Raw genomic sequence first — 25,957 nt, 5'->3', positions numbered from 1 at the left:
CACCATTGAATATTTCTGAAGCTCTACCATGCGCCCAATAGCTGCTAAATTCTTGACAGCCATCATTGTTAGCAGTGCTCACTAGAAACCTGGCATCTCTCTCTAACTAATGGGTTATTTTCCAGGTGGATATAGACAGAGGCCACAGAAAAGAGGTAGGTCTACACAGGTCCTTGGATGGAAAGAGCCCAAAAACTGTTCAGTAGCAACCAGTGCCTGGGTTTTATAGATGAAGCCATGACTCAGAGTTAACTCTTCCCAGGTAACACTGTAAGAAACAGACATGGGGCCAGAGCCCAGGACTGCTGGACCTCAGCCCATGGTCTTTACTCCGATGCTCAAGGGCAATGGTTCTCAAACTAGAAACTTTCTCTGCTGGTCTGCACACGCCCACTCACGTTTGGGGTCATTTTTGGATGTCAAAGCTGAAGGGAGGCCTGTTAATGGTATCTACTGATTAGAGACCAAGGTGCTACTAAAGATCCCACAGTGCTCAGGTCAGAATTTCTGTGCCCAGAAATATAACTTCCCCACCCATAAGAGCACTGGTATTGAGAAATCCTCTCCTTAGGTCTGGATTTGGAGCTAGGAAACATGGGTTCCCCCTCTGACTTGGATCCTTGTGAACCGTGGGATTTGGGTTTATTTACCTTTTCTCTCTCTCAATTTTTTCATCTGTAAAATGGAGATAATATGCAAATCCGTCTCTAAGGTTCTCACTGGCTGATAACATTTGCATCTGAGGAGTAATGGTTAAAACCTTCCAGTCAAGGCGGTACCTCATCACGTGTTTCCAACTCCAGAGGTGCTTCCAGAAGAGTTGGTTCTGGATATCTAGGAGGGGAAGCCCTAAGTTCTTCCGAAAACCCATTCTCAGCTGCCAGTCCACCTGTCTGCGTGTGCCGGAGAATAGTCACTCCAGGCTATGGGTGTAGGAAAGCACTCTAAGTCTCAGAATCCTCATCCGTAACCCTCTCTGAGCTAGTCGGGGTGGCCCTTCAAACATGTGCAAGCGCTGCGGCCCCGGGGTTTGCAGCGCCTCTGCCCAGCCCTTCGGTTCGCGGGCGGGGGGACCCGAGCCGAGCCGAGTCGAGCCGAGTCGAGCCGAGCCGAGCCGAATCGAGCCGAGCCCAGCTGAATCGAGCCCAGCCGAGCTGAGCCGCTCCAGAGGGCGGGGCCGAGTCGAGCCGAGGGGCGGGGCCGAACGGAGTTGCTCCAGAGGGCGGGGCCGAACGGAGCTGTGGGGCGGCGGAAGCGGGTGCGGCCGCCGCGCGCCAGTGTGTTCCTTCCTCCTCGCGCCTCCCAGCGCTCCGCCAGCAGATGCGGCTGGGGCAGCGCGACACCAGCGCCAGGTGAGAGCTCGAGGCTTCTTGGGGGTCCCGGGGCCCGGCTGACTGGACCCTGCTGGCCAGGCTGGGGGAGTAGAGGCGCGCTGGGCCCCGCGCCTGTAGCGCTCGGTGCCGGCGTTAGTTACAAGGGTGTCTCAAGCCTCCGAGTCGTTGGGACCCGACTGGGTACTTACCGGGGTGGAAGGAGACTCAGTCCATCCCGCCCCACCCAAACCGCGTTCCCACCTACACCTGTGTTTGTTAAAAGGGTTGTCGGCCCCATCCCGCGCGCTAGACCCTGGCCTCTCCTGGGAAACCTGGCTGGGAAGATGTCGAGTCCTCCCTCGACATTAAACCACCTCCCTAGTAACCAGTGAAAATGGGTGCCCTCCCCTCCACCATTCCGTCCTCTTCTCCCGAGGAGCCCTTTCCCCGTCATTGCAGAGAAGGGAGTTGCAAGAACCAAAGGTGGGTGCGCATCCCAAATCTCCCTGAGTTCCCATTTTTCCGCCTCTGAGCCCTCTCAGATGCCGGGACCTTTCCAACACCTGCGTCACACCCCTTTCTCCTCTAGAGCCTCCAGGCCTTCGGGCATTGAAGCGCCCTGAAGTTCCCGCCCCCATCAGGAGATGCGACCCGCCCCCCCCCCCACCTCCCCAGCTGGAATGTTCTGGGTAGCCGTTTGCTCTGGGAGGCGCGAGGGTGGGAGAGCCCCGGGCTTTCTTTGGAGACTTGAAAGGGGAGGAGCTGATTGGCTGGGGTTGGCTTGGGTGAGTCCCGAAGGTGCAGAGAAGGTAAATCAAATCGGCTTTGTAAGGGTTGTCACCTGCTCAGTGCCAGCGGAGGCCCCTCAGAGGAGGAGTCATTTGACTAGGGAGTCTGGGAATTGATGGTCAGATAGATGTATTTGAGGACTGTGGCCCTTGGCATTCTCTCGCCCACATCCGACTCCTCAAACCGGTCTGGTAGCGCTTGGATTTCTCAGGCCAAAGGAGACCTGTAAGGGGACTTGGGCTTGTTTTTTCCAGTTTCGGAGATGAGATTAAGGGAACTGAGCTGGGAACATCCCAGCGTCATGATCTGCCTGCTGCAGCTTTAAAGAAAAAATCTGGGGTGGAGGAATTAGTCCTTCCCTGTCCAAAGGGTGATGATCTCTAGTTGGGGTGATTAACATGTGCTTTAATATGCATCTAGACATTGTAGATATTAGTAGCTATATATCCCCCCTGTAACTCACATAATCAGCGTGTGGGATACTCATTATGGCCAATAAATGTGAGGATCTCTCAGTTAATTTTGACCACTGTGACAAAATCTATTAGGTATTTGTACCATACATAGGTCAGGAGGTTAGTTCTAAGGCAGAAATGGAAACGATATGTTTCCAGCCAGACAGTTGTTTTTCTGGGAAATGTAAGAATGATTTTTTTCTTGTTTAAAAACTCAACCATGTTAAAAACCTATCTAATTTAACAAATTTCCTTTAATAAGAGCTATGTGAGATTGGACAGTCCTAGGAGTTCCAGGCAGTTTGATCAGGGAGTGTAATTGTGGCACTGTCTGTCCCTGAGGCATGGCTCTTGTTACTTAGTGGAAAGAGACTTACCCATAAATAGTGATTTAAGGCACAGTGCCATTGGGAGCCAATGAAATCAGCCAAGGCCACTGTTGTATGGGAAAGGTGTTCGGGAGTGTGGGCAGGGTAAAGCAGTGAAGCTGTCTTGCTTTTTGTGTATTCTTTTCAGCATTTGTCAGGCTAAAAATTAAATATAAGCTCTCAGACTACATTTTATTATATGTCCTACATCTTTTACTCTGCAGAATATAGAGAAAATCTATATGTATATGTAACAAAATGAAGTATTTTGTATTTTTTTAAACTATGGACATCTTTTCATGTCATCAAGTAAATAGCCCCATTATTTTAATGACTGAATTTAATCATTATTTAACCATTTTCTTATTAATGAACAGCTAGCTTCTTTTTTTTATGAATCATTATATGCTATAAACAAATGTGATGCACATCCTTTTGGTATGTTTTGATGTATCTGATTATTTCCTAGAGTCCTAAAAATAGATTGCTGTGTCAAGGTATGTGAAATTTGAAAGTTTGATTAACATTGCCAAGTCATCCTCCATCTGCATGCCTGCCATCAACATGTAGGGATTAGTAGAAACTCTTGTTGAATCAGTTGGATGAAGACCACTAATAGTTTAAGAATTTTTTTATTTCCCCAGTGATGGCAAGCACCTGGGCAACATGAGAGACTGGACAGCACACTACACTGGAGAACTTATCAACAGGAGGATTAATCCCCAAAGAGATTGAAGAGAGTTCCAGGATGGCCAAAGAGGAGTCCCCGAGTACCTTAAAGGACTTGCAGGAGCTGCAGAGGAAGCTGTCTTTGCTGCTAGAGTCTTTCCAGAATAACTCAAAGGTCAGTTTCCAATCACTATATATAATGGAAAATCTGAGATTGAACGTTCATGTAATTAACATAGTAAGTTATTTCTTTCTTAAGTAAAAGAAGTTTGGAGGTAAGTTAGGGATTCTTCTAGCTCACCACCCTGCCATGTCTGAGTTGTGACCTTCAAACTCATTGTTCAGTGTGACTCCAAGAGCTTCAGCCATCATATCCATATTCCAGACAATAGAATGGGAGGAGAGAGGGTTGAAAAATTCCCATTTTCAATTTAAGAAGACTTCCAAGAATTCACACACATTTCCAGTTTTATCTCATGGACCAAAATTTGGTTGGATGATCACCCCTAATGGCAAGTGGCAATTCTTTAGCTAGATTTAGAGAGGGCACTCTCTGGCTGTGCCACAGGTACCATCCTTTTCTGGTTTTATTGTTAATTTTGGCTTGTCTGTTACTCTGAAAATGAGAGGCCAAAGCCCGATCTAAGATTTGAGTCCAGGTTCCAGTAGAAATCCAGCTGTCTAGCTACTAGAAGTTTAATTTGAACCACATATATATAATGAAATTTTCTAGTAGCCACATTTAATAAGTAAAAAGAAGTAAGTGAATTAATATTAAGAATGTATCTTATTTAATCTAATATATCCAAAATTGTATCATTTAAACCTGTAATCATTATAAAAATTACTAATGAAAAAAGTTCTTGAGATATGTGACATTGTTTTTTTGTACTATTTGAAATTCAATTTGTATTTTACACTTAGAGGACATTGCTATTCAAATGAGCTACTTTTTAAGTATTCTGTAGCCACTTGATGGCAATGGGACTCGGGTGTATTCTGTTTTCTTGGGTATTTATTGCTTGCTTCTATATGCCTTTCAGCATTTTTTTCATGGAAAACAAAGTAACTTTCATAAATAAGACTATTAACATTTTGTCATATGTCTTTCTAGACTTTTTATGCACTATGCCCATAAAAATACACATGCACACATAACAGTATTGTACTATTTTGTGATTTTTTCTGTGGGACAGCACAGTCCCACTAGTGTCTACTTGAGCTATTAAAGAGGTCCTTTCTGGACTTACTCCAGAATGCATCTGACACTCTGTAGATCTGCCAAGCTATTTTTAAATTGGTCAAGCAACTTTCTAGTCAGTTGGCTAAGAATCTTGTTATTAAAAGTTAGCTCAGTAAGAAAGGTCCTCATGCCCCTTCCACATTTATAGCTGTGTCTCATCACTGGCGGTAGTTACATTCTATGAATTGACCACAAACATGGGACCAGCAAGTGCTAAACCGTTGCTCCTAGGGGAAACACACTTGTTCCTTCTCTCCTCTGGTCGTAACTTTTTCATCAACTGATCAATACCTAACCTTGTTTTATGTGTATTTTTGTTTAAAGACACTAATATGTGTTGTCAATCATTCACATTGAACTCAGGGCCAACAACACTGTATCTCATGTATCGAACAAATACGTGTGTGTTCAACTCCTGAATTTTTCTTCATATGGCACGTCTTTGTCCTTAGGAATACTAGGCAACACTACAGCACAACGCTTGAGACCATTTTAAATAGTGAAATCACCAACCAAAGGCACAAAAGTGTGAAATTATGGCATTAAAATATGATGCTATTGTTCGGCTCTTGAGTGTCCCCCAAAGGCTTATGTGATGTGTTAAAGACTCGGTCCCCAGGGTGGCACTCCTGAGTTGAGCCTAGTGGGAGGTCTTAGGTCACTGGGGTTGGGCCCTTTTAGAAGATTATTGGTTCCCAGTTCCTTCCTCATTCCTTTTTTTCCCCCTGGTTTTGCTCCACAGCACATTCCAGCTGTGGTATGCTGTCTGGCCACAGTCCTGAAAGCAAGGGGGCCAACCGATCATGAACTGGAACCTCCAAAACTGTGCCAAAATACACCTTTTCTAAGTCACTTATCTATGGTTTTTGTTATAGTGGAAAGCTGACTAACATATCTGATAAGGACACACTGAAAGGACTGAAACAAGAAGGCAGAGTTTCTCCTTAAGTTTTCCTTGATTTTCTCCATTCAGCTGGGAATGTACATCAGGTGACTGAGCTTTTCACTGCTGTGTACACATCTACTAGTCCTCAAAAGCCAGAAGTGTCATTTGTGAGGTTACAAATAAATGTTAGTGAGTAGACAGTTCTCAGATGTGGAATTCACAAATAATAAGAATTGACTCTATATTCATCAACATTGAGCACTTACTATACGCCACGCACTGTGCTAGGCCTTTGGCAGGCCTTAACTTAGTTAATATTTACATCTGCCTTCTGAGGTGTGCATTTCAATGCAGAGGAACTCACTTGTTGGCATTTCTTCCTCTCAGTTCCTCATCATGTGTTCACTGGAATAGGTTTGGGTGAGATAGCTACCAGGCCAACCCACTCCTAGCCATAGGAAAAAATTATTAGCTATCTACATCCTGATGTTTTCAGATAGTCCTGCCATGGAGTATCTTCTAAATTTTTAAAATCATATTAACTGTATTAATATTAATTGTATTGACAACTCAGTGAAGTGATTAAGAGGGAAAAGGGGGGCAAATCACCCAGTGGTGGTGATTATTATTACTAATTATTTTGATGCTTCAGTATGTAATTTTTACTTATTGCTGGTCGTATCACAACAGATGTATTTCTGGATTTTTGTTTTTGCCTGATGAACCTTGCAGCTTTCCTACGTTGATGTGTGGATCTTCAGAACAGTTGTTGCCCAGGGGTCCATCAGCAAGGACATCAGATTGACACACCATAATTGACATAGCCATCCCCTCATCATCAGGAAATTCAGTTGATTTCTTTCCCCCACATAATCTGTCCCCTTTCCTAATATGTTAATGAACCCTTGAAACTCCAGATAAGAATAGCTGGGCATCAGATGGAGTGTGTATCATCTCTTCTGGGAAAACTGGTCAGGATTTTATTGTCTTATTTTTAGACTGAGATACAGGAACCTGCTCAAGAGATGGGACCTTCCAGGCGTTTGGGAAATGTAAGGCTACCTTAGAAGCCAAGGGCAGGGAGTGAAGCAGGGCTGAGCCTCAGAAGGAGTCGGGGTCAGGCAGGTTAGCTTCTCTGTCTCTGCTTCATTCTTTTCCTCTGTAGCCTGATTCCTTGGCCTTTTCATTCATGTGGGCAAACGTGGTTGTCGAGGCTGGCACCTTCGACTCCTTCCTTCTCCTTCAGCACCCAACTGAAGCCCTCCCCTTAGGGACCTGGGATCAATGCCTGATTCCTGGGAGCAAGAATCTCACAGGCCCCCTCACCTGTGACAATGGAGCTGGCTGCTGGGCTGGGGACTTTCATTCATGGCTCCTCCTGGGAGGGCGCTGTTCTCGGGGAAGAGGAGAGGTGGCCCATGAGTTAGGTGGATAACATGGTGGCACTCCCTAATGTGGATTTTCTCCACCAACATGGTTTTCTTCTGCTGAACCTTCCCTGACACAAAGGATGTTCCTGAACAAACACTCCTGTGCACCCTTGTGCCAACTCTGAATCCCATGCCAGGCGGCACTGGGGGACTGTCACGTGGGAGTGGCTGTCACAGGGCACCTTTGACTTTTGGTTACCAGTGGTTTCAAATAGTCCTCACCCCTCACCCTCCTGCTCTCTGGCAGCAAGAGACAGTGAGTCACCGATTGTCTTTCACATTCTAACGCCAGAGCCTGAGTGGAGTCTTCATGTCCTCAGATCCTGACCACCTGGTCCCTGCTTTGTAACCTCCCATGCCAGGGTTTGTATTTACAAATAAATCACCTTTGTCTGACCTTGGACAAGTCAATTCAGCTTATTTACATGTCCTGTTTTCTAGAATAAGCAAGGCCAGGCCCACAGTCGTGTTGTGAAGATTGTCCGCGATGCCATTTGAGATGCCTTCACAGGGAGCCTGAAACATGGCAGCACCATTTTCTCCTAGCCTGACATCCCCAGGTTGTTCAGTGCAGCACTGCACCTGTAAAGTGCAGGTGGGGACCATGTGCCTCCAGGATGGGGATGGGGAGTCCAGAGCACGTTGCCGCAGGACAAGGTCCCTCACTTCATCCTCCTGCTGTGTCCCTCTGTTGCTGTGAGAGTGCAAATGTGATTGTGATGTTCTAACCCCTGGCTTTAGATAATGTCAGCTCGTTCCTCATCGCCTGCCTCAGAGCACTTTAGGCAGAAATACGTGAGGAAGTAGGGAAAGCAGTCAAAACAGTGCCTGGCACCTGCGTGTCTAATGGATATTCTTATCCTTAGGTGTGGCTGAACTGCCCTCCCCTTCCTGACACAGGGGCCTAGCAGGTCCTTCTTCCTGGGAGAAGACGGTTTAAGCTGGTTGAGTCTGAAAATGGTCTCTGCATATCTGAATAACTGCCCTTTTGGTTATAGAGCCCAGACTCAGAAGAAGGTGATTTCCTTAAGAGCTGAAAGCAGGACTGTCTTTCCTTTCTCGTCTTGGTTCCCATACCAAACTAATTCCTGTTAGGTTCCCTAAGTCCTGTTGATCTTTCATTCCACTGCCAGGCCACATCTCCCTCTTCTACCCCTCTGCCATCAGCCCAGATTTGGCCATTAGTGTTTCTTGCCTGATTTCCTGCAGGTTGCCCTAATTGCCTCTTCACACAAGTGCCAGGTTTTTCTTCCTTGAATTGCTTTTTCAGTTTCTTCACAGTTCTGCTCAAAAGTCCCCAGTCTGCTCCATTCCACCCCATGGAGGTAAAGTTTAAACATGTCATGTCCATTGGAAATATTATGTGAGTAACATATATAATTTATTTTAGTGGTCACTTTAGAAAACAGAAAAAAAATTAATTTTAATAATATATTTTATGTAACCCAGAACGATATAATTTATACCCAGAACATTATAATTTTAGCATGTAATAATATGGAATATCATTAATAAGGTATCCTGTATTCTTTATTTTCATATGTTAAAACAAATTAGTACTCATTTCCGATTTAAAAAACTAGATTTACCTGATCAATCTATTTGAAACGTACTTAAAAACTTCTCTAGTACCTAAATAAATTTCAGTTACCAGTTTTAAGATGTAAATTGTGCCTGCTATCTGGGTGCTCCAGCTTCATCTGCTCCTCTTGCCGCATAGGGGTCCCTTCCAGGCAGGATCCATTCCCTGCATGCCCTGCTGAGTGCTGAGCCTCTTCCTGGGCTCTTTGCTAAGGATACACCTGGACTAGAACAGAAAGCAGCCGAGAGCTCTTCCTGCCCTCCCTCTCACCGTCAGTGCCCTAACTTGGGATCTCACTGGGCTCTAGTAATGGGTGTCTGAGCCGGGCAGCCCTGGTACAGTCACCTCTGGCTAGAGAATAGAGAAGCTGAATAGCAAGGTCTTTAGTGAGGAAGCAGCATGGCCAGTGGCATTATACCATTTTGTAACCTACCAGGAAGTGAAATTGGCATGCCTTGAGAGACTTCTCCTTAAGAGGCATTACTAAAACCACAAGACAGATGCCCATGGCTTCAAGGAACAGTCTTTTCTATTTCAGCAGGGTGAACCCAACACTTGGCTGCCATCAGCATAAACTGTCATACCCTCCTGTTTCCAGCTGCTCCCAAAATCTCACCATTTGAATCACCTAGGCGAACCCTTCTCTAGGAGGCACTTGTGTTTTGGGGACTACTGTGTGCAAATTACGTTCTCATGTCTGTCCGCTCATAAATCCTGCCATTGGATGGGGACCTCAAACTTGCCTCCTGTCCCACAGCTGCCTTACATTGCTGTCCAAGTGACTGTCTTAGGAGAAGTCTTGAAGTGACATCTTGCTTAAGAACCCTCCACCTTGATGAGTGTTGGTTGTACTTCCCACAGCTTGGCGGATTCATTCAACCTGGGGTGCAGACGTGGGCTCAGTTCCTTCTCTTTGTCCTTTGCCTACAGGTAGTTGCCTTCACGAAGTCTCCAGTGGGTCAGTATCTGGACAGGCATCCCTTTCTGGCCCTCACCGTGCTGGTGTTCATTGCTGTGTCAGCCGTCCCTGTTGGGATCTTCCTGCTCCTCGTGGTGTTCACCTCCTTGGCTGCCCTTGTGGGGGTCATATTACTGGAAGGTATCTGCTCAGCATCGGAGAATGACTGCATGGGGAGGGCAGTGTTGACTGGGTGTCTGTCAAAGGTTCCCATTTCTGAAGTGAGGTGGCTTGTCAGCGCAGTTAAAACATGGACTCTGGCGTCCTCATTGGTAGCCCACCTCCACCGGTATGATTTTGAACAAGTTGTTTACTCTCTCTGAGCCTCAAATTCAGTAGGTAACAAAAACAAGCACAGAGGCCCAAATGTGATACAATTTGTGAATAGTGGGGATTGGAGGTAACCATGGGGCCAGCCAGTTGCTATGCACTGAGACCCACTCCATATTAAATAATGCCAGAAATCGATTTTGGGGGGAAATCTCACTTAACAAAATCCAAGTTATCTGTCATTTTTAAAAACACACTGGCCCAGGGTCTGCCCATTTTCAACCCGTTTTAGATAAATATTTCTTGTAACCATGTTCTCTTCCTAGGACTGGTCATCTCTGTGGGTGGCCTCTCACTGCTTTGTGTCCTCTGTGGCTTGGGCTTTGTATCAGTCGCAATGTCGGCGACAATCATGGCATCCTACATGGTGATATCCAGCCTCATCAGCTTCTGGTTTTCTCCCAGGTAAATACATGTCAAGGGAACAATGTAATCATGGCTGTTTGGGGGGATTTTCATGGACAATGTCCTAACCCCAGTTGGTGTCTGGAAGCCAAACTGTAAGAGGCAGGTGTTCCTCATTCGTTCTCAGTACACATCAGACATCAAATGGGAATTCACAGTGGAGTTTCAAACAAACGATTATCACCTTCATCCATCACACACAGACCTCATTTCATTGTCATGGCAGCTCTGTGAGGTAGTCATCCATTCCTTTCCAAGGATGTTGATTTCCTTTACAAAAGTCAAAGTGTTCTTTGGGGCAGGGTGAGAGTAGGGAGGAAAACAACAGGAGAAAAATGGCCCATTTTTTTACTTCATCCTCCAGAGTGGCACAGGAGCCAGAATCTGCTGTCCCCATAGTCTGCCTGATGCCCTGTGCTCTTCAGAGGGTGGGTTTCTCAGTGTGCCAAGTACCAGGCTCATGTGTGACTACGTAGATGTTCTTCACACACTGTGCCTCCCGGCCTTGACTGGAGGAGCAGTGGTGATCTGTTCAGATGCCAGTGGGAAAGCCAGCTGTGTTGAAGTTTCCCAGGAAACACCGTGCTTGTCTGTGGTGTGCTGCCCTTCTTTAGGATTTTCAGAGGTGACACTTTTTATGCTTGCTTTTCATCCCGGGGGTAGGTTTTTAACTCTTGGTCATTTGAACAGTGGCTGGTATCTGTTGAGCACTTTCCAGGCTTCATCTCGTGCAGTCCTCACAACCAGCTGCATGCTAGGATAAGGGATATGAAACCACATCCCAAAGCTTGAGTGTAGCAGAGAAGGGACTTAAATCCCGGTGTGAACTCTAAAGCTTTCTTATCCAAGACACCGAGTGACTCTTGGAAACTTCTGGAAAGGGCCAGATAGTAAATATTTGAAGTTTTGTAGGCCTTTGCTCTCTTCTTACAACTGTTAGACTCTGCTGCTATAGCACAAAAGCAGCTCAGACAATAAGCAAGTGAGTGGGCACAGCTGTGTTCCAATAAAACTTTATTTACACTACCAACTGGCTGGATTTGACCCACAGGCCATGGGTTGCCAACCCTTGCTCTAAAAGAACTGGTACCCTGCGTTTTGTTCTTGTACAGAAGAGCCCTGTTGTCATCGATAATGTTGAAATGGGTGTAATTTTTATATCACTCAGTGGTTCCACAGGATAGCTTAGTTGATACCCCTGGAGTCACATTCAACTTTTCTAAAATGACTTTGATCACTATCATGCTTAAAGGAAATAAAAAGAGAAACAGAGGCCTATTTGGTTTTTTGAGGGTGATGTTTCTGAGCCAAAATCCCTCCCTGCCTATGCACCCTGTTCTTAAAAATCATACCAAAAGAAGTAGCAAAATCTGAATGGCTGTTTTATCAATGAAGTGATTGAAAAGTATTTCCAGGATCTGTCCCTGACCTCCTTATCCTCCCCTACTCTTCCCTAGAGGACCTGTGGTTTTCACTTGGGTGGAGATTCTTACACTTTTTGATCCCAGGACTCCTTTTGCCTTCTTAAAAATTACTGAGGCACCCAAGGAGCTTTTGTTTATGGGAGTTAATGGTATCAATACCCTGTTAGAAATTACAACAGAAATACTAAAACTATTCACTTAAAAGGAAGAATATTACCTGTTGATATAAGAAACAAAAAAGCAACTATATTTTCCAAAATGAAATTAATAAGTGGCATTGTTTTATGTTTTACAAATCTCTTGAACATCTCCCCTAATATAAGTCAGCTGGGTTCCCATTTGTCACCTGCATGTGTCCCATTGTGGCATGTTGTTCTGGTTGATGGATTTGAAGAGGATCCCACCTCACAAATGTGTAGTTGTGAGGGGCAGAAACTTTACAGATGACTGGATGCTCTTCTGTGATGGTGTTTAGGTGATAGTTTCTGAAAGGTTAGCTGAAAGGTGAAGTTCTTGTATTCTGTTAATTTTGAAAATCCACTGGTCTGTCTTGCATTTAACGGGTCTTTCCATGTGTGATTTTGTAACTGTGCATTGGTCATTTGGAGAATATCGGTTCATTGAGTCATGCATATCTTCCAGATATCCTGTGAAGAACTCCACTGTTCACACATGAGGGAATGAGAGTGGAAAAGGGCATATTATATGATGTGTTATGTTATTTTGAAAATTGCTGTCACCTGTGAACCCTGGTATTAAAGAAACCTTAAAACTGAAGATGATAACTCCCTCCCTAGATAATCCAAAGCATGAGTAGAAAAGAGGAGCTCTTCAGTGTATTTCATGATTTAATGGGATTTTGACCCTAACACATAAAAGATAACACAACTAAAGTGTTTTTTAAAAGAAAATGAAAAAAAAAAAAAAAAAAAAAAGGCCAGGCACGGTAGTACATACCTGTAATCCAGCAACTTGGGAGGCAAGGCAGGAAGATTGCAAGTTCAAGGCCATAAACAAACAACAAAACCTAAAAGATGTTCTTTCTAATGAGAATCAGCTCAATGGTATTTTGACCTCCTCCTATGTAAATCAACTAGCCTCCCAGGAGAAGGAAAGACCATGCTGCTTAGTTAGGAGCTGGCGAGGCCTCCTCGGGCCTGCAGTTGGAGGGGGAGATCAGGAGCCCAAGCAGCCGGTGTCTATTTGTAGAGCCACCAGAATTCCTTCTCCTTATCTCACACTTGTCTCCAAGGCAGCCAGAGCACACCTCGCCACCTCACATCTTTACCTAAGAGGAGGAGTCTTCTTAGTTTTTTTTTTGTTACCAAATAGGAATGCTTCAAGTGCCAAGTAATGAAAAATAAATTAGAAAACTCAAGTAGATACTAACTTAAACAAGTAAGGTTTTATGTCTGTTGTGTAACAAAAGACTGGCACAGTGCTGGCGATATGGCCCATCACGTAGAGTGCTTGCCTCTCAAGCTGGAGACCCAGGTTCGAGGCCCCAGCACTGTTGCATTGCGGAAATTCCAAACAAACAAAAGAAACCAAAAGACTGGCACAGCCACTCCGTGGTATCGTGGACGTAGCATGTACCTTCTGCCTGTCGGCTTTGCCATCCCAGGCCACAGATAGCGTCTGTGCCTCTGGGTATTCCAGCTGCATTCAAGACAGGATGAAGGAAGCAAAAAAAGTTAAAAAAAAAAAATCAGGTGGACTCTTTCCCACGTCCTCTCCTTATTCTCCCCAGCACACTTCATTGGCCAGAGCTTTGTCAGGTGGCAACTCCAACCTGGGAGCACTGAGCTCCCTAATCTTCTGTAGCGTTAACTCATAAGGTACTGGTGAGCAACTCTGGCGTGGCACCCACAGTGGGTCACAGCGACGGGAAGTCACTAGGCTAATATCATTAGCACCATCTCCCCTCACCTTTGAACCTGCAGTCACAGGGACTAAAAAAAGTAGACCAATTTCTCTTTTCCCTATAACTTTCCTTCCATTGAAGGAAAAAACTAATAAGAATCAGATTTGTCTGAATCCCTACCTGCTGCTATTTAGCAGTGTGATCTTGAACAAACTGCTTAACCTCTCTGATCTCAGTGGTCTTCTAGTGGTGAAGAAAGCCATTGCTCACCCTGTTTCTCTCTAGATTGTTGGCACACACACAGACAACTGGGGCAAACACAATCCCAGATTAGAAGTGGGGAGAGGGGCCATAACGCTGCCTGTCACCCAGTCGTTTTAACCTTCCATGCCCTCAGTTTCCTCATCCCTAAAATGGATTTAGCCTCACATCTGGTGTGGTGACAAGTGGCAGCTAAAATAAACAGCAGAGAATGTCATCTGTTCAGCGGGGTGCTCTTAGCATGCTCTTTAGAGGGGCCTGTGCTGACCTTTTTCACCCTGTCACCAACAGGCTGCTGACACAGCAGAACCCCAGCCCCGACTGTCAGCTGGCTATGAAGGCCGCAGACTTCGAGGGACTCTACCAGGAATGACCGGCCGATCGGAACCACGGGCTTCTCCAGCATCTCGAGAAAGCTGTTAGGTCACACTTGCCCCTTGGGATTATGGCTCAGGAGGGGCTGGACATTCAGGCACCCATAGATGTGTCCTCTGGCCTTTCCACTCACTGTGTGTAAAATCCTGGGGTGGACAGTGTGGCCTCTCCCTACCCCACACTCCATGTGTGCAGATTTGACCTTGGCAGGGATCTGGGCTCTGGCCACTTGACCCCAGAGCCTCACAGTTTATGTCCAGAGTCCCAACTGGGGGTAATAGTGAATTATTTTTGAGGGTATTTGTTTTTCTTTTTGAAACAAGGGAAGCTGTTTTTCACTCATTTGAAACAAAAGGAGAAAAAAAAAAATCCAAAAAAGAACCAGCTCTTCTGCCTTATTTGCTTTTTATCACAAAGAACAATGACATTTGGGAATAGGGGCCTCTTAAGAGTTGGAAGAATCCAAACTTAACTTTGTGACCAGAAGTCTTTTTGAAAAAGTCTAAAGGTGTAGTTTCCACTGTTACTGTTGAGTGCTATTAAGTGCTTTTGACCTTTTACATATTTGCACTTGATACTTTTGTATTATTTTAAAGTACTTGTCCTATTCAGCCATTTCTTTAAAAAAAAAGAGTGAAAGGACTTCAAAGTAAAAATAAAATATCCTGTGTGATTTCTACTTCAGTAGCTTATTTGCTATGGGATTTTATTAAATATTTGAGTCAACTTTAAAAAAAAATCTGCCCCTTCAGACTCCATATGCCAGAAGGCTGCATCAGTCAGCTTTCTGTAACTGTGACAAAATACCTGAGATACCAACCTTATGAGAGAACGGTCGATTTGACTCAGTTTCGCAGGTTTCAGTCCATGGTCCCTTGGCCCTGTTAATTTCAGCCTGTACATGTGAGCGCAGTACATCATGGCAGGATGTGGCAGAGCAGGGCCGTGGCAGTTTGGAAGCAAAAAGAGCAGGCTGAGGACCGCATGTCCTCTTCAAGGGACGGATGCCACCACCCCCCTCCCCAGTGATCTAACTTCCTTTCACAAGGTGCCATTTCCTAAAGGTTCTACTGCCTCCCAATAATAGAGCCACAGGTTGGTGATGAAGCCTTTAACACAAGGTCCTTTGGGAGACACTTGCATAGCATCTGCCTATTCCTTCTCTGTTGATTTCATGGCAGATCCTGGTTAATATGGGTGTTTTAGTTGCCAACGATAGACACCCAATTAAAATTGCTTAAAAAAAAAAAAAAAAAGTAGGGGTTACGGGAAGAGGGATTAGTTTCACGCAACCAAAAAGCCAACGGGGAGATCTTCAGGCACAGCTGGATCTAGGAGCTAAGGTGACCTCACTCCTGCTTTTTACAGAATGAGCTGCTTTTTCAGGCAGACCTGTCAAACATGGAAGTCCCAGCTGCAGCTGCTGCAGTCAGCACTCTGAACCTGGCAAGAGAGCTGTTTTCTGCTGAGGACATCAGATATTCTGTGTTTGGCTCTGATTGGACAGACCTGGATCATATGAGCAACTTTGAACCAATCATGATGTTTTTGGACTAAGTTGATGAGGCAGGACTGGACAGTCCATTCAGGAGCCTGGGAGGGGTGCAGAAAGATGGAAGAGGCTCCAGAAGGATGCCAGAAGAAAAGGGAAGACTTGCTGGGCTGACAAAAACAAATAGTGCTACTTGTCATAGTGGGACATAGAAATCTTAATTTGGTACTGAGACCTTTCTGCATCCCATGACCTTGAACCACAGCTAACACTAAAGGATTAGAGAACAAGAACCACCCATTCCTGCCAATATATGGTGGTATTAATACTATGAGTTACTGATTTTTCAGTGTTTCTTCCCTTCAGTGCGAGTGTCTGATATAATCTGTCTATGCATCCTGTCTACCCGGCTGGGTTCTGAGACTTCAGTATTGACAAATGGAAAGGTCCCTGGCCTCCTCCAAGTTGACTGTCCAGTGTAGGAGTCACTTAACAATCATTAGTTATTCGTTGGTACGTAAGATTTGCCACCAATTGTTGGCATAAAAGGGCATAAATGTGTTACCCGCCCCCCGTTTTCTCCCTATTAGGAGTTCAGGCACAACTTGGTTGGATCCTTTGCAAGACTGTGGTCACAGTTGTCAGGGCTGGGTCTCATTTGAGGCTTGATGGGAAGCATCCACATTCGTCATTGGCAGCATCCAGTTCCTTGCTGGCTACAGAACGGAGGCCCTCGGTCCCTTGCTGTGTGTCCATATAGCAGTTCACAATGTGGTAGTTTGCATCTCCAAAGCCACCAAGGGAGGGAGGGAGTCAGCAATATATGGTAACAACCATATATGTATAATCAATCATGTTTTCCATATTTTGATGGTTAGAGCCACCACACTCAAAGGAGGGGATCACTCCAGGCATGGAAACCACAGATGGGGATCATGGACTCCACCTTAGTCTACCCACTACAAGTACACAAAATATTAGGCTGTTATATGTGCACATAAGTCAAAAGGTGACATATACATGAGAGAGCCCACATGAGCCACAGTGATCAAGGATTTCATCTCAGAATCAAAGAAGGAGAAGTTGTCACCATGTCAAGCACTGTGGGGAGGATGTTCCTGACAGAGGGAACAGCAGCCCAAAGTCCCAGAGACTGCAAAGAGCTTAATATGTTTAAGGAAATGAAACAATGTCATGTGACTGTATCTGTTGAGCAAAGGGTCAGTGGAGGAGAGTGGGAGCTCATCATGCAGGATCGCAACAGGAAGGACCATGGAGGATATCACAGGGGAGAGTGACATGGTCAAACAGGTTTTTAAAAATGAACCTCCAGTCAAAGAATTGGGAGCAGGAAGGCCTGTTAGGAGGTCCCAGAGGGACTCTAGGGTGGAGATAATGGAGACCTTTGTTTGGAAAGCCAGCAGCATTTGGTGTGGATCAACTAGGTAGAGAAGGAAAGGACACTTTGATTTTCAGCTCAAGCCAGTGGGTGGCCAGAGACTATTTTCTGGGATGGGGACTGTGTGGAAATTCAAACCCTGCTCTGCTCACATAAGTCCTGATGTGTTTTCGACACCACGAGGATGTGTCGAGTAGACGGTTGGCTTGGAGAGTGGTCCAGCTGAGGTTATAAGGTTTGAGAGTATTTTCAGTGCTGAGAGCTTTACGCAACCTCTTTGTGGGAGACTCTCTGGTGAGTAGCAAAGATGATTTTAAAACATGCTCCTGTACATAAACACCTTTGCTTCAAGCTGGGCCAAGTGTAAGGTGCTTCCCCACAGAACTCAAAAGTTCTGCTGTTTCTCATGGATCAGACCAATCACAATCTCCACCAGCTTGCTTCTTTTTCATATCCCATCAGCGTCTGAATTTTAGAGGTGAAACCAAGGTTCAGAGATTAAATATTAAGTGACTCACCCGATTCAGTCAAGAACCATAGCATCTAAATCAAGGCAGCGCTGTAAGGTCATTTCAGCCTCTGTTCGTCACGCTGCCTGGGCCTAAAGCCTTTGCATATCAAACAGTGAAATGTTGCACAAAACCCTGCACAGTGCTTGCTGCAGAGAATATCAAAATGCATGACTGCAGGAATCATTTAGAACTGAGCAGAATGGGAATTATAAAGTCCTACTGTTAACCAAACTCGAGGGCTGTTGAGGGCTTAAGGTTATTAAACAGGTATCATTGGCCTTTTTTTAATTATTGTAAACAAAGGGATACATGTTGTTTCTCTGTTTGTAAATGGAGTAAAGGCATACCAATATTGTGATCATAAATTTACATAGGCTAATGTCCTCTGATTCATTCTGTTATTTTCTCCCTTCCCCCCCACCCCAACCCCTCTTTTCCCTCTATACAGTCCCTACTTCCTCCATTCTTGCCCCCCTCCCTAACCCTAACCCTGACCCTAAAACTAACTTTTGGACATGGTTCAACGTGTGGCTCATTAGAAAAGTAATTAACCCCGCCCCCCAGCATGAGAACAGCGGCTCCGTACCATCAGAATGTTAAGTTAACCTTATGTTCATGTTTGTTTTATTTATTCCTGGACATTTGCCATGTGCTGGGTGCTCTCTTCCATGCTATGCACATCAGTACATGTTTCCAAACGTCCATACTATTACCGATTTTACAGATGAGGAAGCTGAAAGATTGAGAGGTTCAATGGCCTAAGGGCAGATTGAATTAGAAGTGGAACCCAAGCCATTTGCCTGTCTGCAAAACCTGCCCTTGGAGCCAGTGTGCCCTGAAGTGTTAACTTCTCTATCTGCCCTTGAGGCCTTCTGGGATTTTGGCCCTCCTACATGGGCACTGTTGCCCAGTAATTCTGCTGCTGTATAGAGTAACTGCAGGGGTTACTGGTCTCATAGAATGAAATACAAATGGTTAGCTCCCCATAGAGTTATCATAAAAGTATCGTCTCATCCACTCGTATTGTCTCCTTTGGGCTTTTACTGCCTGTCACAGAGTTCTTGTTTGGGTGTGAAGCTTCAAGACGAATCTAGAAAATCTTAAGAAAAAAAAAATTCAACAAAAATGGGTTCCCTAAAGTGTTTCCTCTCTGTGCCAGTGGAGGGTGCTCACATCCAGGCTATCTGAAGCTGGCTCAGCAGAGACAGTACCACTCAGACCAGGAACAAATGTTAAGACTCCTGCTTCTTAAACTTTGATGTGCATACAATCCAGGGAAGTTGTGAAAAGGCACATTGTGAATGTAGGTCCTGCAGCAGGACGTGAGTTTCTGCACTGCCTACCAGCTCCCAGGTGAAACTTTCCACTGACCACATCTGAGGAACTGGGTAACAGATGTCCTCTCCAACTCTCTCCTTTTATTGTCCCTGAGAGGCCCCGAGTGGGAAAATTGCTTACCCACAGCACACAGGAAGCCTGCACTGCCAGGACTAGAACCCACGTCCCTGTGATCACTTCATGGCATCTTCTGTCCCTCTAAATTCAGGCAAGAGGTTTCTCAAGTGTGGGTGAGAAGCAGAGACTGGACTGACTGCTTTCAATCAAGCTTCTTTGTTCAGTTGGTCCTCAGTATCTGTGGGTTCTGAAGCCATGAATTCAACCAACTATGGATCAAAAATATTCGAAGATGAAATTGTGTCTGAGGAGATGTAGTACTTGCCTGGCATGTGCGAGGTGAGGCCCTGGGTTCCGTCCCCAGTACTGACACATGCACACACACAAAATTGTACTGAATATGTACAGGCTCTTACCATGATTCCCTAAACAATACAGCGCAGCAACTATTTCCATAGCATTCACGTTGTATTGGGTGGTGTAAGTAATCTAGAGAGGATGCAAAGCACATGGGTGATGTGTATAGATTATGTGCAAATACTGTGCCACTTTATATTAGGGACTTGAGCACCTGTGGATTTTGGAAACCCCTGGGGGTCCTGCATCGAGTCCTCTGTGGATATCAAGGGACACCTGTATTATATTTTCATCAAATCACTTGCCTTGCAGACGTGGAAATTGAAAGGTGAATACAAGGAGGCTTGGGTCCTCTTGGACTTTGAGAGTCAAAGCAAAATAAATTCATCAGCAAAAGTAACTTTTGGTTTATACAAAAGTTTTTATTAATCCAAAGAACATAATTTGGTATGTTCTGATAGATGCAAATTATAGACATAGGCTTTCTTCTGAACACAGTTTCTTAATCCTGGATGAGTTTGCATGTTTTTACTTACAAAAACCAAAATGCCTCTTTTAAACATTAAGCACCCTTAACCTCTCACTAAACACTGAACTCCAGAGGCGAACACTTCCAGGGTTGATTCAGTCTTTGTTTTTGCCTACTCATTCGCAGTATTGGAAGATTTGTTTCCTCCTGGTCATAAGATGGCTGCCACAGCTCAAGGAATCACAATGTCACAGTGTCCCCAAGGAACAGCCCTTGGGGATTGAGCTCAGTGTCACATGATCACATTCAAAGGTAGACAGAAAAGGGGTTCACTGTATAAGCCTGTTTTTAAACAAGGAAGAAAAATGAAGCCTGCCCCCAGTTTTCCCTTAAATTTCATTGAACAAAATCATATCACATGCCCACCTCTAAACAAATCTCTAGCAAAGGCAAAGGGGCTTTATTTGACCATCTTAGGTCAATTGGAAAGCATTTCCTACAGGTATGTGATGCTCTGCTGAACAAAACAAGGTTCTCTGAGTAGGAAGCAGGGAGGAAAGAAGAGGGAAAAGCAAGAAGATCCATTTTGATCGAGCCTCTAATACCTGACCCAGGGCTTATGGGTACATTTATTCACAAAGTAAGGATCTGCAGGTGCCGAGTGATCAGAAGGCCAAGAAGGGGCTGGTTGCTTCTGGGACCTTGAGGAACCATGTGCTGGCCTCTTTCAGCCTCTATCCCACTCTGTCCCATGGCTCAGGTCTTTCTTCCCGGCTTCCACCACCACACTACCTTCTCCTTAGAGCCCACACTCCCTCTTACCAGGGTATGTGCTCATGTTTATGGCCCACCCGAGTCACGCAGATAATTTCCTATCTCGGCATTCTTAGCATAATCACATCTGCAAAGTCCCTTGTGCCTTATAAGGGAACATTCAACAGGTCCAGGGAGTAACACCGGTATTTTGGGGGCCATCACGTATTCTCCCATAGAACTTAAACATGCTTGGATCACTCCTTAAAGACTCACTTATCGTAGGGTCTGGGCATGTATATTTTGTGAAATATGAGATTAAGAACCTCTGGGCTGGCAGCTGGCTTTATCCAGCTTCTAGTAATTGTTTTACTTAGACTTCTTAGACCAGTACTATCACCTGAGATGCTCCAGTGCTGACTGGCAGCTGTATCTCAATGCATTGATGAACCCTCACATGCTTCCAAAGTAGGTTGTATTCCTGTTCTACAGGTGTGGAAACAGGCTCAGATTTTTCTGTCTGTCCCAGACAGAAAAGACCAAGGAGGAGGACATAGGACATAGGACCAGAACCCAAACCCAGTTCTTGTTCTAGCCCTATGTGTCCTATCAAATTGCCCAAAGCAGCAGAAAAGGGCAGAGGGAAAAAATACATTAGAGGTGGCTTCCCAGGGCACACAAGTCCATCCCCAGGTCCTGCAGCCACCATCAGAATCACCTGCAGAGCATTAGAATCCTAAAACCCTTTCAGTCTACTCCTGACACCCGTATGAAATCAGCAGCCCATCGGTACCCAGTGAGGGTGACTTCAAACTAGCGTGGATGGAGGAGCAGCCCTTGGGGATTGAGCTCAACTCTGCCCACACAGTTCCTCTCCGATTAGGCTGCCTCCCCCATGTACCTTCAGAAGTCTAGGACACGACTTGAATCAACTGCGAGATATACTTGTTCCAGGCTACCATGGCAACAAGTGTTCATCCCAGCATCTGTTCCTGGCAAGTTTGGCTCTCCACCCTCAAAGTTCTGCATTAGCATTTGTGGCAAGCACATCAGAACAAAGTCATGCTGCGGGGCAGCCTGAGGCCCACGTGACCTCGATCCCTACGCAAATGGACCAACTCGCAGAGGAGAGATTCCAACTCCACCATCAAGGGACTGTGACATTGAAATGAGCTACTTAAGGGCTCAAGTGGCTCATATGTAACATGAGCATTTTTAGCAAAGCATTTTTCCTATTAGTGGGTCATAAGTCATTAAAGGGTATATTGGTTTCTTATTGCTACTGAAATAAAAACAAACCTACTGGCATAAAACACAGATTATCTTACAATTCTGGAGGTTAGAAGTCAGAAAAGGGGGAATAGAGCCAAGTACCTTCTGGAGGCATTGGAGGAAAATTTGCTACTTGCCTGTGTTTCTTGGCTTGTGGCCCTGCCTCTCTCAGACCTCTGCTTCCATTGGTAAATATTCTGGCTCCAACCCTCCTGCCTCTGTCTTACAAGAATGCTTGTGATTGGGCCTACCTGGATAATCTCACCATGTTAATAAGACCCTGGGTCATATCTGCAAAGTCCATGTTGCTGTGGGAAGGTAACAATATCAATAAGCTCTAGGGATTGCAACGTGGACACAGGAAGTCACTTAAGTTACCAACTTATTTTTTTGCAGTGCTGGAGATCAAACCCAGGGCCTTATCCATGCAAGACAACTAACAATTTTTGAAAATGCCTTGAAAGTTTCTGGGTCTAATGTGCAACAATATAAAAATGTAAGTCACACACAGAATATTTGAATCCAAGACTTTCTTACTTTATCATTAGAATGATGCTTTATACTCTGTAAAGCAAGATCCAAAGAAAAATAGCCTGGATGAGACGACTGGTATTGCTCTGTAAACACCAGACCTTCCACACAATGTAAGTGCAGTTCTTTCTTTCCTCCATGCCAGGATCAAGTTTTTCAGGAAATGTAACAAATCTAACAAAAGGATTTAGAAAGGATAGATTGAAAGATGACAGAATGCAACATGGAGACTGAGTATCATAAGATGACAAAATAGACATTATTCTCTCAACTTCAAGATTAGATTTTGAAAACCCAAGAAGCTGCACCTTTCTTTATAAGACACCAACTGCTTAAGAAATAAGGACGTTCTAATCCATCCATTTAACAGATACAAAGAATGTCTGAAGAGGTGCAATATCTGAAATATTGGATCAAACTCTTAGACTCATAGCATACTAGATATATTCGTAAATAACCTAATAACATGAAAATAAATTGAGGATGAAATAAAATTTCTATGATTAGCAGAAACTAAAAGAATTTATAACCACTAAACCTGTACTACAAAACAATGAAATATTTCATGCAGATGAAATAAAAATCAGAGCCAGTGTCACGATGAATCTTATTAGAATAGTCAATTAAAGGAGAATCAAATCTGACTTGAGCATTAGAAATAAAAATGGCAGGAAATAAAAATCATCTCTATAGTAACACTGAATGTAAGTAGTCTAAAATCTTTGATCCAAAGACAGATTGACAGAATACAGTAAAAAATAAGTTCCAACCATATGGTGTTTACAAGAGACTCACCTTACAGGCAAAGATATCCACAGACTGAAGGTGAAAGAATGGAAAAAGAAACCATCTCCATGTAAACGGAGATGGAAAGAAGCACAAGTAGCTACTTCCGTGTCACTTCATAATGGTTGATCATCCAACAAGATATAATGATTGTAAAGATTTGTGCCCCAAATGTCGGTGTACCTACATACATAAAACAAACCTTTCTTAATATAAAGAATCAAATAAACCAAATCAATCAACATAATAATACTGGGTGATTTCAACACACCTCTCATCATTAGGTCATTCAGACAAACTAAAGACTCTTCAGAACTAAAACGATTAAATAGACCTAACAGATGTCTCTAGAATATTTCTTCCATTGACAACTGAATTTACTTTATTCTCAGTGGCACACAGAACTTGTTTTAAAATAGATCATGTTTTAGAACGTAAGTCTTAGCAAATATAAAAAATAGAGAATTCCTTCCATCCTAACAAATCACAGTGGAATGAAATTTAAAAACAAGATAAAAACAAACCATTTTAACACCTGGAGATTAAATAATATGCTTTTGAATGAGGAATGAGTCATAGAAGAAATCAGGAGAGAAGTTAAAAATTCTTATAATCAATTGAAAATAGAGATACAGCATATCAAAATCTGATGGTTGAAGGCAGTTCTAAGAGGAAAGTTTATAGTATTGACTGCTTCCATTGAAAAACCAAACATTGCAAACAAATAATGTTATACCTCTAGAAAATGAAGGTCATTGAAAAGAACAAATTTCAAAATCAGTAAAAGACAGGAAATAATTAAGATCAAAGATGAAATTAATGTTGAGAATAAAATATGCAAAGGATCAATGCCATGAAGTTTGTACTTTGAAAAGATAAATGAGATTGATAAACCTTCAGTCAACTAACCCAAGAGAGAAGACCCAAGCCAAGAAAATTAGAGATGAAAAGAGAGATGTCGTCAGCTATTTCTGAAATGCAGAGGATCTTTAGAAACTATTTTGGAGATTTTTACTGATAAACTGGAAACTCTAGAAGATATTTAAAAATTTTAGACACATATGACCAACCCATACAGAAGGACATAGAAAACCTAAACAGACCTATATCAGGCAAGGATATTGTAGCAATAAAAAACCTTCCAAAAAAGAAAAGCCCAGGACCAGATGGCTTCAGTCAAGGTCTGTCAGACCAATAATGAACACCTAATGCAAGTTGTCTCCAAATTGTTCCATAAAGTGGAAAGGGAGGGAACACTGCCAAATTCATTCCACGAGCCCGTATAAATCCTGATGCCAAAACCAGAAAAAGACATCAAGAACACTACAGAGCAATGTCTCTGATGAACATAGATACAAAAATCCTTAATATCAGGCAAAACATATTAAAAACACATTAAGAAAATAGTCTCATGATCGAGTGAGTTTAATTCCAGGGATACAAGGCTGGTTCAATAAACAAAAGTCAAACAGCTAAGCATGAGAATCACATGATCACCTCAATGGATGGAGAAAAATTGTTCAATAAAATCCAGCACACATTAATGTTAAAAATGCTAGAGAAACTAGGGAGAGTGATCTTACAATACATACTGAATGGATAAACTCTGAAAGCGTTTTTCCCTCCAAAAAACAAACAGGAAGAATGACCACTCTTGCCACTCCTGTTCAACATGGTTTTTGAAACCATGAATAATCAGAAAATAAGAAATTAAAGGATATAAATTGAAAGAGAAGTGGAATTATCTGTGTGCTAATGACATAATCCTAATTCTAGAAGACCCAAAAAAATCCCACCAGGAGACTTTGAGAGCTGAAAAATTCAGCAAAGTAGCTGGATAAAAGATCAACATATACAGATCAATCACCTTCTTATACTCCAATAATGAATATGCTGAGAAAGAAATCAGGAAGTCTGTCCCACTCACAGTAAGCTGCAACAAAAAACCTTGGGAATAAATCTAACCAAGGAAGTGAAAAACCTCTATGATAAAAACTACAAAACACTAAAGAAAGAAACTGAAGACATTAGAAGATGGAAAGACCTCCCTGTTCTTGGATAGGCAGAATATTGTCAAAATGGTTATACTAATACATGCACTATACAGATTAAATGCAATTCCCACCAAAATACCAATTACATTTTCCCAAGAACTAGGGGGGAAAAAACAGTCTTAGAATTCATTTGGAAGAATACAATCCATTTGGGAAGACCCAAAATAGCCAAAGCAATCCTGAGCAAAAAGAGTGATACTGGAGGTATCATAATACCTGATCTCAAATTATATTATGAGCTATAGTTAAAACAACAAAACCAATATGGTATTGGCACCAAAACAGACATGAAGACCAGTGGAATAGAAGACACAGAGACAAAACAGACAGTTATCTGATATTCTACAAAGATACCAAAATATGTGTTGGGAGAAAATAATCTTTTTAATAAATGGTGCTGGGAAAACTCAATATCCATATGCAGAAGAATGAAACTAGATTCCTGTATTTCAACCTGTGCACACACAAAACAACTCCAAGTGGACCAAAGACCTAGGAATTAGGCTAGAAGAAAACAGACTTGCCATGCGGACATACTGGCACAGGCACCAACTTCCTCCACAAGATTCCCTAAAGCTCAAGAAA

General features: G+C 43.6%; 1 protein-coding gene across 1 annotated transcript; it reads left to right on the top strand.

Moving 5' to 3' along the window:
- Nucleotides 1-1,224: 1,224 nt before the first annotated feature.
- On the top strand, nt 1,225-14,789 carry Ldaf1 (lipid droplet assembly factor 1). Its single transcript, XM_047534369.1, has 5 exons — nt 1,225-1,352; nt 3,570-3,769; nt 9,666-9,834; nt 10,290-10,428; nt 14,269-14,789. The coding sequence occupies exons 2-5, from the start codon at nt 3,674-3,676 to the stop codon at nt 14,348-14,350; spliced, it is 486 nt and encodes a 161-aa protein (XP_047390325.1). The 5' UTR covers nt 1,225-1,352; nt 3,570-3,673; the 3' UTR covers nt 14,351-14,789.
- The last annotated feature ends 11,168 nt before the right edge of the window (nt 14,790-25,957 follow it).

The sequence above is a fragment of the Sciurus carolinensis genome, chromosome 18 (assembly GCF_902686445.1).
Source record: "Sciurus carolinensis chromosome 18, mSciCar1.2, whole genome shotgun sequence".
Lineage (NCBI taxonomy): Eukaryota > Metazoa > Chordata > Mammalia > Rodentia > Sciuridae > Sciurus > Sciurus carolinensis.
Note: the sequence above shows the minus strand (reverse complement) of the source record. Positions and strands in the feature narration are given on the sequence as shown.

Coding starts and splice junctions, on each gene's coding strand:
- Ldaf1 (XM_047534369.1), top strand. CDS start 3,674: ATGGCCAAAGAGGAGTCCCCGAGTACCTTAAAGGACTTGCAGGAGCTG. Junction 3,770..9,665: donor CTTTCCAGAATAACTCAAAG/GTCAGTTTCCAA, acceptor CTTTGCCTACAG/GTAGTTGCCTTCACGAAGTC. Junction 9,835..10,289: donor GGGGGTCATATTACTGGAAG/GTATCTGCTCAG, acceptor TTCTCTTCCTAG/GACTGGTCATCTCTGTGGGT.